At 35.0% G+C, this 13,349-nt stretch overlaps 1 protein-coding gene across 1 annotated transcript in view; it reads right to left on the reverse strand.

Moving 5' to 3' along the window:
* Window positions 1–641: 641 nt before the first annotated feature.
* LOC113522462 (fizzy-related protein homolog) overlaps window positions 642–13,349 on the reverse strand; it is a 56,612-nt gene continuing 43,904 nt past the window's right edge. Inside the window, exons 3-9 of the mRNA XM_026908147.3 lie at window positions 11,346–11,579; window positions 10,305–10,439; window positions 9,639–9,753; window positions 8,630–8,751; window positions 7,291–7,459; window positions 6,279–6,388; window positions 642–5,325 (exon numbers count right to left, since the gene is read on the reverse strand). Coding sequence (XP_026763948.2) covers window positions 5,149–5,325; window positions 6,279–6,388; window positions 7,291–7,459; window positions 8,630–8,751; window positions 9,639–9,753; window positions 10,305–10,439; window positions 11,346–11,579 — 1,062 coding nt within the window. The 3' untranslated portion in view covers window positions 642–5,148. The remainder of the gene's footprint in view (window positions 5,326–6,278; window positions 6,389–7,290; window positions 7,460–8,629; window positions 8,752–9,638; window positions 9,754–10,304; window positions 10,440–11,345; window positions 11,580–13,349) is intronic.

A 13,349-nucleotide genomic window follows, 5' to 3' on the forward strand; every position in this document is an offset into this window, starting at 1 on the left:
CGATACTTACATCCTTTTTAAAAACCCCCATACTGTAGTCTCATGGAAAATCTCGACAGGAAGCTAGCTCGAACGATCGTGGGAAAAAACTCCTTTGAAACCGCAGTATACTTCCATGTTTGTACCATATCTTTACTAATATTATAAATGTAAAAGTGAGCTTGTTTGTTTGTTACCTCTTCTGCTTAAACAATCGCTATGAAACTTGATATAGACATACTGTACGAGATGATGCACACAGTTATAGTTTTTATCCCGGTCTGTGAATATATTCTGGACACGTGGACGAAGTCGTGGGTCAGTTACCAGAGGAAGACTTTGTACAAAAGTCGTTTGCTTGGGTACCTCTGTCCCATTCGTGTTTCTACCATGAAGTAGTTGTGTTTGCATGGCTGTTTCGGTTTGAAGGGTGGGATATGGCGTGAATTTACAAGGTACAGAGTAATAAAACCTGATTCCTCAGGAATGACAACGCATGGGGGGTATCATGGGCGAAATAGTATACTCTGTTATGTCCATAGTACTGCTCATGTCTATAGGCGACGGTTACCACTTTCCATCAGGTGGGCCGTCAGCTTGTTTGCCATTCTAAGTTGTATAAAAAAAAGTGAATAATAAATTCTAGAAATAAAACTCTGATATATACATCACACATAGAAAATTTATTTTATATCACTACCAACTCAAACTTCAACCCAATCTTCTTAAAAAAAAAATAAACATTAATAATTTTGGCAAATTAAGTACTTACTATAAATAGATTTATTACAATACTTTCTTACGAGTCTAATTACATATTATTCTATTGTATGTATTTGGACTCATCGACAAAAGCACACATTGGCTTGTTTCTCACTCATTGGTCACTTTATGTGCAATTGTCAAGGAGATTTATAAAAAAAAAAATACATATCCGTAAGCTTAAGCTGAATGGATTTGTACCTTTGCTTTATCTGTTATTCGTTACTACTAAAATAACTTTATTTTTATATTTCGAACGTGGGTTGGTAGCAGAGTCGGTGGTTAATTAGAAGTATAATTAAAGAAATGTACTCTAAACTATATTAACAAATGTGCAATAAAATATATTATATCTCTTCCTATATTTAAATAAATATATCTCGATACATTTACTCTACGTAAGAGTCAGTCGCTGGTTAATAGATATATGCTAAATTAGGGGCAGAATAAGATGAGAAATAGATACTAAGTATTATTAGATTATATTAAAGGAACTTTAACAGCGATCAACCCTTCACAAATTTTTAGTCTTACAAATTTTTAAAGAAATATATATTATAAATTAAGTTTTATTTTATAAATAATTTCAAAGCCAAACTTTTTTTTAACACGTTGCAAGCTTTCGTATTAGTTCAAGATTTATAATCAACCAGATATATATTTTCACCACCTCAAGGCATTAATTTTTGGTTTTTTTTTTTCATTTTTAATACCTTTCTTTATTGATAATAGGATAACGACACTGAATAGTAATAATGTAAAAGAATGCAAAATAAATTAAAAAGGAATAAGTAATGTTTTAAAAAATACAAATATAGATTTACTATGAATTCAAAGTTTCACAGAGAGTACCAAAAATTATCAGCGCCTACCTATAAATAAAAAAGTTTCAAGTAATATATTAAAATATATTTTTCTACCACTGGGATGGTAAACAAGCATACGGCCCACCTAATGGTAAGCGGTTATCGTAGCCTGCATTACTAAAATTATATATTACTATATTACTTCTAATACAAAGTCTATTTTTTCTGTTTTTAGTTAGATGCTTTTATTTAAATATAGAATAACACGAAAATCCTACAACGTGTACTAAAAACATATATATAGCGTTTTGAACACCAAAAATATTTTTATCCAAACAATAACCTTATTAGTATTTGGTTTCGTTTAATATTACTCGTTTCTATAAGCCAATACATTATTTTCTTTTGTGTCGACTCGATTCAAATGCGATGTTTATAAACAATCGATCATCGAATCGTTCACGATTAGAAAATACGTAAACACTTAGAAAAACTAAATTGCACAATTCAAAAATATACACACAATAACTCATACAAATATACAACACACATTTAAACTATGTGAGCGCGCCTCATCATTAAGTATTTATTGTGATTTCTGTTCATTTTAAAGGTGTATAATTTAACATTTATAATCTATGCAATATGAGATATAAATACAAATAAATTTACAAAGTCAAGGCAGTGAGTACAGGTGGCTCAGGACCGTTCCTTATGACTGTCTATAGGGGAGGCCTATGTCCAGTAGTGGACGGATAGTGGCTGAAATAATCATGATGAAGTTTACAAAGTTTGTTTTTTTTTTATACATTACTATTTTTATACTGTTTCGCCCATGATACCCCCCATGCGTTGCCATTCTTGAGGACTTAGATGTTATTCCTCCTTACCCAGTAAATTCATTGCCAGACAATGCAACGCAAACTTTCTTTATTTGCTAACTAAGAGTCACTTTAAGAGATTCTTAAGGCATATTTAAGCTTACACACCGCATTCGAAATCAATTCAATATTTTAATACATTATGTAGAATTTAATATACCAAATCATACTTGCTCGCTTCGTTTTTACTTTTGAATACATTATTAAATCCTGCACAAGATTACCCACTAATTATTTTCTCTCTAACTGCATTGGGTTGGCTATAAAATATCTGTTACAGAGACAAGCCCGCCCCTGTTAACAATTTGTTAAATTAATCGCTGTATCTTTTTTTTTTTCAAGTGCAATAAAAAAATATATATTTATTAAATTGCTACAATATGTTCTAAAATATTATTATAAAAATTATTTGTAAATTTCTATTCGATTTTACGTAGACTGAGGGTACATATGTAAAAATATTCAAATTAAAAAAAAAAACAGTGAAGTTGAAAAATCACAAGTTATAATGTTAACAAAGTATATCACCGGGTGGTCCCGGCATAGAATGGGCCACCCCTTTCTTTTCCGTCGATTTCATATGAGGCATCTAAGGGAGCTTAATGATCGAGAAATGGGCAGCAACGTTCCTCTTATATCTTCAAAGACTTACTGCAGTTGCCAATCCGCCTGCCAAGCGTGGCAACAACTGGCAAAACTCCATGATATGATGATATTATCTTAGAAATTATACAACATTTAAAATAGAACAGAAATGGAATATTACAGTTTACAAGTGGAATTGCAAGTTTGCAAGAAATTTGCAAGAGATATTTGTTTTACTAACGATAAGCATTTATTGTAAATTGTGCATTTACATTAACTGTGAGGCAGCATCACACATATATTTATTTATTATTCTATTATAATTGATGACTATACAAAAATAATTCATATAAACATCTGACGGTACCTAACTTCCTTGCTTTTCATTGTTTATACAAGTTACAAGTTTAAATAAGAGATTACTGAAGCTAAAGTTACAGACATGACATGTTATACTTATATATACAGAAATATAAATACTTTCAAATCTCTGCATATGCCTCAAAAAAAAAGACAACAATAAAAAAAAAACTATATTATCTAAATTCAAAAAGCAAGAAAATTACGGTATACGCATACTTACAACCAAATCTATGGAATCGCCTGAAAGTGATTAGATTCTTTACCTACACAACGTAGGGTCCCCGACAAATTTGTTACAATAATAACATCTAAGAGAATTACACAGCATAGACAAGATATATATTCCTCTCAAATATTACAATTTACACATAATAATGGCTGAAATAGACAAAAAAGTATTAATATATTGTATCCAAATTAATAGTTGTTTGATTGGTAAATTTCAAAATAAACTCGTTTATCAAAACTAAACTCATCGTAACCAATACATAAATGTTAACATTCCCAAATTATATATATATATAAGTATACACAAACTTATGTACATTATTACAAAAGCATAATTTGAAGTGTGTATGAATTTGATGGGGTGTTTTTTTATTGGACGACTGTAATGAAAATAAGTCAGGGCCAAGCTCGCGTCAAAGTCGCTAATGATTAAGGATCACGAATTGATACTGAAACTAGTCGAGCTTTTTCGATCTAATTACACGTTAGTTAAACCAGTGGTAATTATATTTAAAAAAAAAAAAACATTTGTTATTAAAAAACAAAAAATTACAAAAAAAATCATTTCACATTGAAAGTAGTGCAACACCAAAAATATAACTGACATATAGCTGTTCCATATTAAAGGTAAATTACATTTCTTACGCATTCATTGTAGCACATTACAAGAAATGACAGGGAATGTAGCATACAGCTTAATTTGCACACAAAAACATACAAATGAATGTTATAAAAATTATAATCAGTTTTAACTATTACCAGTTTTTTTTTGCCCCTCTCTTTCAAATAGAAGCTAAATGAAAAAGACAAAAAATACATGAATAGCTAAAATTTATGTTTTACATCTGTACAAAATATTAGATACATTTTTAAACATTCTAGTTAACGAAAAGCCCTCGATTTAGTTTCCTCACAGTCGTCACAACAATAAAGCTTGCATTTTATCACAATCAATATCATTTACACACTTTATAATAAATTAAATATAATTTTGACTCGTGTTCAATTCAAAATCAACAACTAAATCAGTCCCGTAACATGATTAATCTGTTATCACTGTAGGCGTAGTTCATACGTCTACTTATAGATTTCATAGTCATCTGTCATACAACTAAATAATCACTATAAATGCAAATATAATACACAGAAAACACATATTGGGCGCTTTTGTAAATTATCGTATCGTATCGATATCGTAGGATTTTATCGTCACGATATAATGTGAGAGCATATAGAGAATATGTTTGTATAAGTATTAAGACGATTTGAATTTTAGAACATTTCAATACAATCACATACATTATTCTCTTATTATACCGTGACACTATAATCTAACGATATCATACAAATTTATAGTGACGATTTAATGAATGTAAAATATATGTAATTGCATGTAGATAATTAAATACATATATACATGCTATATTCATGTAATCATATATATTTTTCACTTATTATATCGTGACAATATAATCGTACGATATCATACCGTATTGCGGTAATTCATAAAAGCACTTATTTATTATCTATATTATAATACTGCTTTATCTAAGCGCTGTGTATAAATTGAGAACGCTCTTGTTCTCTTTATGCGATGGTGTTTTTGAGAAGACGTTCCAGAAACGCAGCGTTTCGTCGCCAGCACCCGTTACTATGGCCTCGCCGTCGGGCGAGAGAGCCAGGTATAGAACTCTGTACGAATGGCCCGTTAACTTTGCCACCTGTGAACAATTAAATAAATCTCAATTGAAATTATTTATGTTGGCCTTACTCAATTATATATACTCAAAAATAATTGTAATACACTGTCATTCACAATATTTATTATTCAATAAAATAAACTTATATATATCTTAATCCATTTTATGCAATTTAGAATAGCTAACAGACAGCCCTTGTAATAAAGTGATAACCGTCGCCACAGAACCCCTCATGAGTCACCATTCCTGAGGACTACAGTATTTAAAGAATGCCGATGGAATGGTAGGACCGCCTTTGCTATCGGTATACGGTGGCGACGTACCAGTTAAAGATGATTGATGAGGATGAAAGCAGGTCAGTTACGCCTTCATGACAAATTTCACAAGAATTAACCAAGATTATTTTCAAAGGAAAACCGCATGAAGATGGGCCTGAAAGAGTATGTTGCTAGCAATGGGGCTATTAGACCACATTCCTAACAATCCTTTACCCCCGGACTGAGATGTTATGTGGTTATACCCTGTAATTACACTAGTATATCCAACTCTTCAAGCTGAAATACAGCGATACAAGCACAACTGCTTTATGGCAGAAACTCAAAACAAAAATTTCTTTTTTTTTATTCAACTTAGAATGGCAAATAAGCTGACGGCCCACCTGATGGAAAGTGGTAACCGTCGCCTATAGACATGAGCAGTACCATGGACATAACAGAGTATACAGTTTCGCCCATGATACCCCCATGCGTTGCCATTCCTGAGGACTCAGGTGTTATTCCTCCGTACCCAGTAAATTCACGCCATATCCCACCCTTCAAACCGAAACACAGCCATGCAAACACAACTGCTTTACGGTTGAAACACGAATGGGACAAAGGTACCCAAGCAATCGACTTTTACACAAAGTCTCCCCTCTGGTGTTGTACATCGAAAACGAAGCTACGAAGACAATAAATATTACATTAACAACTCACTTGTGTCAACGATGGATACTTCCACACTAATATTTGATTTTGCGAATAGCCGTGAGTGGATACGAGTTCGCTAGAATGTTTCGACCACGCTAAATTGCACACTTGAGATCCTGAAAAGAAAAAAATTACAATTAGATTTATTAATCTTCACCGTCTTCATATCAGCCTTTAACTCTGTTCACTGCTGGACATAAGGCTTCCTTTGGGGACTTATTTTATGAGGGACCCTGCTACCCATTCCTCGCCCTCTCTTAATTGCCTTTTACGGCACCCACGGCATAGAATAGGCCATGTGATCCCGGCATAGAAGATTAACTTCGAGGGATGGGTAGCGGGAACGCCCTTCCTAAAACATCACCACAGCCTAACTACGGTTACCAAACCGCTCGCCAAGCGTGGTATTGGCAAAACCCGTTTTGTTCAACAAAGGACAGTTAACGACCGATATGATAATGAATGCTTACAACAAATTATCTATATTAATGAGATAGATAGATAGATACATAGATAATGTTTATTACCAGTAATAATATTTAAAAAAATCAACAATAATAAGAAAAAAAAAAACAATGAATTTTGTTGGTAATAGGAGCCGCCTCAGCTGTTGCTATATATGTACAGCTTCAGCGAGATGTACCTATATAGCGCTGATTTTCAGGCGGCCCCTTAATTCCTTTATCTTTGGCATGCGTGCGGGTCGCCAATACCTATTTCTCGGATGGGAGACTCAACTAATGCAAGGTATAGGCAGAGAAAACCGAGTAGCTGTTTTTCTTTACTGATATACAAAAAATAATACTAGATAAAAAATTTTTAAATATGGATCTATCATATTGGCCCAGTAATAACGATCCTGAGTCATCTGCATCCACTGAGCGGCTGTAAAGCATTTAAAGCCGTCACTCCATCTAGGACGACCTCGTCCTTCATTGCGTTCGCCTTTGCGGAGTCGCTACTCAAGAAATTTTCCTTTAAAGAAGGTATTAGTATATATATGTATGTATATACATACCGGTGTCGACGCACTGCATGGGCTGCGACGTGAGCGTGTTCCAGAAGCGTATGCAGCGGTCGGCCGTGCCACCGCCGGACGCCAGCAGCCCGTGCTGGTGGGGCGACCACGCGATCGCCTTTACCGCTGCCACGTGCGCCGAGTACGTCTGCACCGGGGACGTCGAGTGCTGCGGGACAGGGGGAGGAGGAGGGGCAGTTAGATCGAGGTTATCAACTTTAACATGGCACGCCCTTCCAACTTTTTACTTCAATGTGTATGACCATACAGAGAAGTGGTGCTCTGTTTGTTTGTGAGGAAACATCTTCAGCAGTCTGGCCAGAAGAGTATTATATTCCTTGGTCGAAATCTTGTGAATATTTTTATTTACACACTTTGAATTCTTTGCATTTTAATGGGGCGTGCCATGTTATCGTATATAATCTATACATTTATTACACTTGTTAGAAAAATTGTTTGTTATTTTAAACCCAGATACAATTAAAAAAAATTCAAGGGCTTTGTTATAGAAAATCGCAAAATAAGCACACAAAACGTTAGTAAAATTGATGTTTCCATGTAAACACGTTTTAATTAATATTGAAACCTATTGAATTAAACTAAACATAAAAAATAATCAGCACTTATTACACTAATAACTTACTAATAACAATATCTAAATAGGAATATTTATGTATAAAATAAATTAAAAACAGTTATTACTGCAACTGTGAGAGACAGTTATCGGTAATGTTGCTAGTCAAGAGAAAAAAGTTATCGAGCACTAGTTTTGAATCTATGAAAAACGCACGCAAAAGTATACACGCACGTAAGCGTGCAATCACGCACTGTTTGTGGGGCACAGTAGGATTTAACCACTTAAGCATCTCGAATAAGACCCTCACGCGCATCAAATGTGTACCAATTTGCGCTATCCCAAGTACCTCTACCCAAGTATCGCCACTTATAAATATTATGTTTATATTTTTATCTGGAGCGATACCTTCTCGCCCGTTTATATAATATTTCATAGAACTCAGTGTATATTTATTGTATGCTCGTTTGAATTTAGTGCGTGCGCCAGTGCGCCAGTTGACCTCATTTCACAGAAAACCCTGGCATTAAGCGGTTAATATAGTTTATATAAGCACAATATTGCCGATTTAAATGAAAATAAATTATATTGCAAATCGAGAATAATATCTAATCACATATAGGTTGTAACAGTACACGCCCACGCACGCACGCACGTACGCACGCACGCACGTACGCACGCACGCACTCATGGACATACATTGACACAATTTTACAATAGACGGTACGACCAAAGATATATTACTACACTAGTAGTGTAACTAACCATAGACCACACGAATAGTTTATTGTCGTTGCCGCCGGAAGCCAGCGACTGGCCATCCGGCGACCACTTGAGGCCGCACACCTCTTGTCTGTGCCCCTGCAGCACACGGCCTGACTGTTGAGCTGTAATTCAATGTATTAAAACTTGTAAATATTCAAATTCACAAATAATGAAATGTTTATTTATTCGTTCTTATGTTACGTTATGTTTATAATTTTCCCGAGTGCTCAGAAATGGCAACGCATGGGGGTATCATGGGTGAAACAGTATACCGTCTTATGTACATGGTACTGCTCATGTCTATAGGCGACGGTTACCACTTTCCATAAGGTGAGCCGTCAGCTTGTTTGCCATTCTAAGTTAAATAAAATAAAATTTGTGCTGTTTGCAATCGACTTGAAAAAGAATGAGCTTCTCAATATGATTCTATTTTTTATGTTTGATACATCATAACTCCGTCATAAACCGATTTGGAAATTTCTCTTTTATCTTTTTTTTTATACCATTGAGGTGGCAAATAAGCATACGGCCCACGTAATGGTAAGCGGTTACCGTAGCCTATGAACGCTTGCAATACCAAGGGTCTTTAAACGCGCGTTGCCGACCCGTTAATCGCTGATAATTACTTATTATAGATGAAATAGTTTTTAAATATTACTGTTTTATTTTCAAATCATACTACCAATAATGATGAATGGATAAACTCACAAACTTCTGTCCACTGCTGAATGTAGGCCTCCCTCTATATCTCATAAGTGGGGGTTTTGTCAGCAGTTACTACGCTTGACAGGCGAATTGAAAACAGCAGTTAGGCTTTGGTGATGTTTTAAAAGGTTGCTGTTGCTCATTTCTCGACTATTAAGTTCCTTTCTCACGGGAAAGAAAGTGGCCCAACTATACCGGGACCACACGGCACGGAGTCCATCCATTACAAGCAAACAAACGATCAAATCTTTCCTCTTTATATTGCTATAGAGAAGAATAACAAGCTATTAAATATAATACTTACGCGGACACCTAGTATCTCTCTGCCGTATGTGCCTATCCCTTGAGCCGGAACTCAGTACGTCGCCGTTCCACGCCAGAGCACCCACACGGGCTATGTGACCTTGTAGTTTTGTCACCTGTGACAAGTTTTTTGCGTAATTAGTACACTAACTTCTGCGACCGACTACATTCAGCTGAAATCCAAATCAGCAGACACGTTTTCGTTATCGCACGCATGTAAAACAATCGACCACTGGTCGTGCCATCTAGTTCTATCTTATGCATAGGCAACTATCGAAAAAGCACGTACTTATCTAAAAATTAATATACCACTTATAACAAAAAAGAAATATCTATAAGATAAAACGAAATAACATGTCTGTCGTCTCGTTTTTTCATATGAGTTACTACATCTAGTCGAACACACTTAGTTTTGAGGGGTAAAAGATAGGAAGTAATGAATTTTAACAGGTCCATTACTAGCAATATACACCTTAACAGGTCGACTTCCACGCGGTGCCCCTGGAAATCATCGTGGTTATTTTTTTATGAAATCATCACGATGGGCCAACTGACCTGCTTTATCTCCACCTATTATCCTTTACTGGTGCCTCGCCAGCCTATACCGATAACGCTGACAGGGTTACCATTTCTTTAAAAAAAAACTACATCTACATTAAATACTCACTTCCTTATTGACGGTGACGTCCCATACACTTATGTGTCCCTTCTGCGTACCCACCGCCACCTGGTGGCCACGCTCGCTCCACGCCACTGACGTCACAGTATTCCCTTCCGATGACAAGTCGCACAGTCTCGTTACCTGAAGTTTTTTTTTTATACAACTTAGAATGGCAAACAAGCCGACGGCCCACCTGATGAAAGTGGTAACCGTCGCCTATAGACATGAGCAGTACCATTGACATAACAGATTATACTGTTTCGCCCATGATACCCCCCGTGCGTTGCCATCCCACCCTTCAAACCGAAATGCAACAGCTATACAAACAACTGCTTTACGGTAGAAACACGAATGGGACAGAGGTACCCAAGCAATCGACTTTTGTACAAAGTCTCCCTCTGGAGATTTTCATGTGTAGTGGTTGAGAATTCGAGGCGGGTGTCTAATGATTCGATTGTCCAAATCGTCAATCGTAAAACTAGTTTGTAACCAAACTCAAAGATAAAAGAGTATGTCAATTCAACTATATCGAATAACAGAGACTGTTACTCTACATAATAGTTAATTGTGAACCAATTTTGATAAATATTTATTTAATCGAAAAAATTTACTTCCATGTTAGTTCTGATATTTTAACTTATTATTTCAGCCCTTAACTCTTCACTACTGAACATAAGCCTTCCCCATAAGGGGAGATTTTCCAATAGTTGCCACGCTTGGCAGGCGGGTTGGCAACCGCAGTTAGGGTTTTACAGATGTATCAAGAGGGACGCTGCTGCCCATCCTTCCACCATAAGCTCCCTTAATCGCATCTTACGACACCCACGAGAAAGGAAGTGGTAGCCGATTCTATGCCGGGACCGACAAGATATTTTATATATTTTAGCTTATTTATTACAAATCCTTACAAAATCAATTGAAAATTAAAAATTTTGGAAATTCACATTTACAAGACATTTATATCTTCTACGAATTTATTGTTTTCTACGAGTCTTCATAAAATGGGAATAGTCGATAAAAAGTATTTTTGAAGAAAAGAATACGTACTTGACTAGTACAAGCACTCCATAGGTATACGCAGCTGCCTAGACCGACACTGAGCACGTTCTGCGCCGACCAGTCGACAAGGTTCAGGTAGAAGTCGTCCTGCAACTCCGGCGCATCCAAAACCTTGAAGGGAATCCTCGATATCTTCCTAGTGGCCTTGCGTGGCGACCGCAGCAGCTTTTGTGACTTCGCCGACACCGGTGAGAGGCTGTATGGCGAAGGATCTATGTTCTCCTGAAAAAAAAAATACGAAATTCAAATTCGAGTTTCACATTGCATATTTTTTTAATCATTCATATACATTTGAAATAAAGATTTGTAGTATCAGTAATATATAAAATTATGTGTTATCGAAATACTATAAAAATTATGAAACTCCCGACACGGGGCGTGAGTTCCAGATATAAATTCTCTACTATAATATATATTTTTTATATAAAGTCTCGTATTATTCTTAGTAAATACTACAAAGATCCAATGTTTAGAACGTTACGTGACAAATACATGACATAGTCGCAACTCTTTATTAAGTACATCATAACAATCTCATTACAGAAGTAACAAAAAAAGTCATTATACTCAAGACCGCAACAATAGCAGAAGTTTTCTTATAACTTACAAAAAAAAGTCAATTGAGCCAATTCAACAAATGAATAACGGATTTCCAAACAAAGCGAATGTACAAAAATACAAAACGCATGAAGAAAAATGAACACATTACTCAAGGCACTAAAGAAAAATATGGACGGTGTTAAAGTTATAAATGATCATACAGTCATTATGCTCGCCAATGGCAACAGAACAGACAAATAAGTGAAGAGTAATAAAGAAAATTTAGACGAAGCAAAAACTAATAACAAAGTGTATCTAATATTTTTTAACGAACGCACGTTAAAATAATTAATTGTTATATAATGGCCGTAAACAGTATTGTACATAAGTATTGCCAAAATGTAATGAAAATTTTGAAAACACCGTTCAGGCAAACAATTGCTTCATACACAATACAAGTACTAAGTAGTTAATAAGGATTAAATAAAAATTTAAATTTAAGAGAAAAAAGAACAACAAATGTTATCAAACTAAAATTTCGCACCTTATTCTAAGAGTTTCGAAACTGTATTTGTATAGTAAAAATAAAGATTCTTAATTTTAATTCATGTTCTTATTTTAAACAATCCACTTTTAAGTAATAACGGAAATCTCTTAAAATCCCTGAAGCAGAACAACAAAATCCTTGAAAGGTTCGATTACCCGCAGCCTTTTGTGCTAAACACATGGGAAAAAACAACTGAAAAAATACCTAAACACTACACGTACGTGTACACTTGATAGCGACTCGATTTGTCAGCGACTTTTTTACAAAACACTTTCAATTAATCATCACAACAAATTCTATACAGCGCACTTTGATTAGATTTATTGACAACCGAAATTAAAATAGATATACATTATAGGCGGCTACCGTTAAATTAGTTCATTAGAATGCAGAATGACGAGGCTGTTCCAAAGAAATATGTAACACTAGTTGGCTACATTTGGACCTCGCTACGATATATGATATATAAACAATAGAGAATAGAGGAGGCAAAATGGCTACCTTATATGCCATGAGGATTTTTAAAGAGCATACTAAAAAGAAAAATAGAGGGCAAAAGAGGAAGGTGAAGACCGAGAAATAACTACATGCGACAGACAAAGGAAACACTAGGTGCCATGTCATATAGGGAAATCAAAGATACAAGCTGTAATAGAGCTGGCTGGAAGAGAATGTATGAATTATTAGCTCTGAAAAAGGATACTTTTAATGAAAAAAAGAAAGACGATGATATAATCCAAATTATCCACTATATTATGAAACAGGTAAATAATAAAAATATTAGAGATTTCATGAAATATCATATGAACATATAGTTCTCATGAGTGATTAGAATATTCGTGCTTATCGTGACTTCATGAAACCCAATATGTACCTTGAGCAGCAAATGCAACATGGCTATACAA

The sequence above is a fragment of the Galleria mellonella genome, unplaced genomic scaffold (genome assembly GCF_026898425.1).
Source record: "Galleria mellonella isolate WM207_F2 unplaced genomic scaffold, CSIRO_AGI_GalMel_v1 utg515, whole genome shotgun sequence".
In the NCBI taxonomy this organism is placed as follows: Eukaryota; Metazoa; Arthropoda; class Insecta; order Lepidoptera; family Pyralidae; genus Galleria; species Galleria mellonella.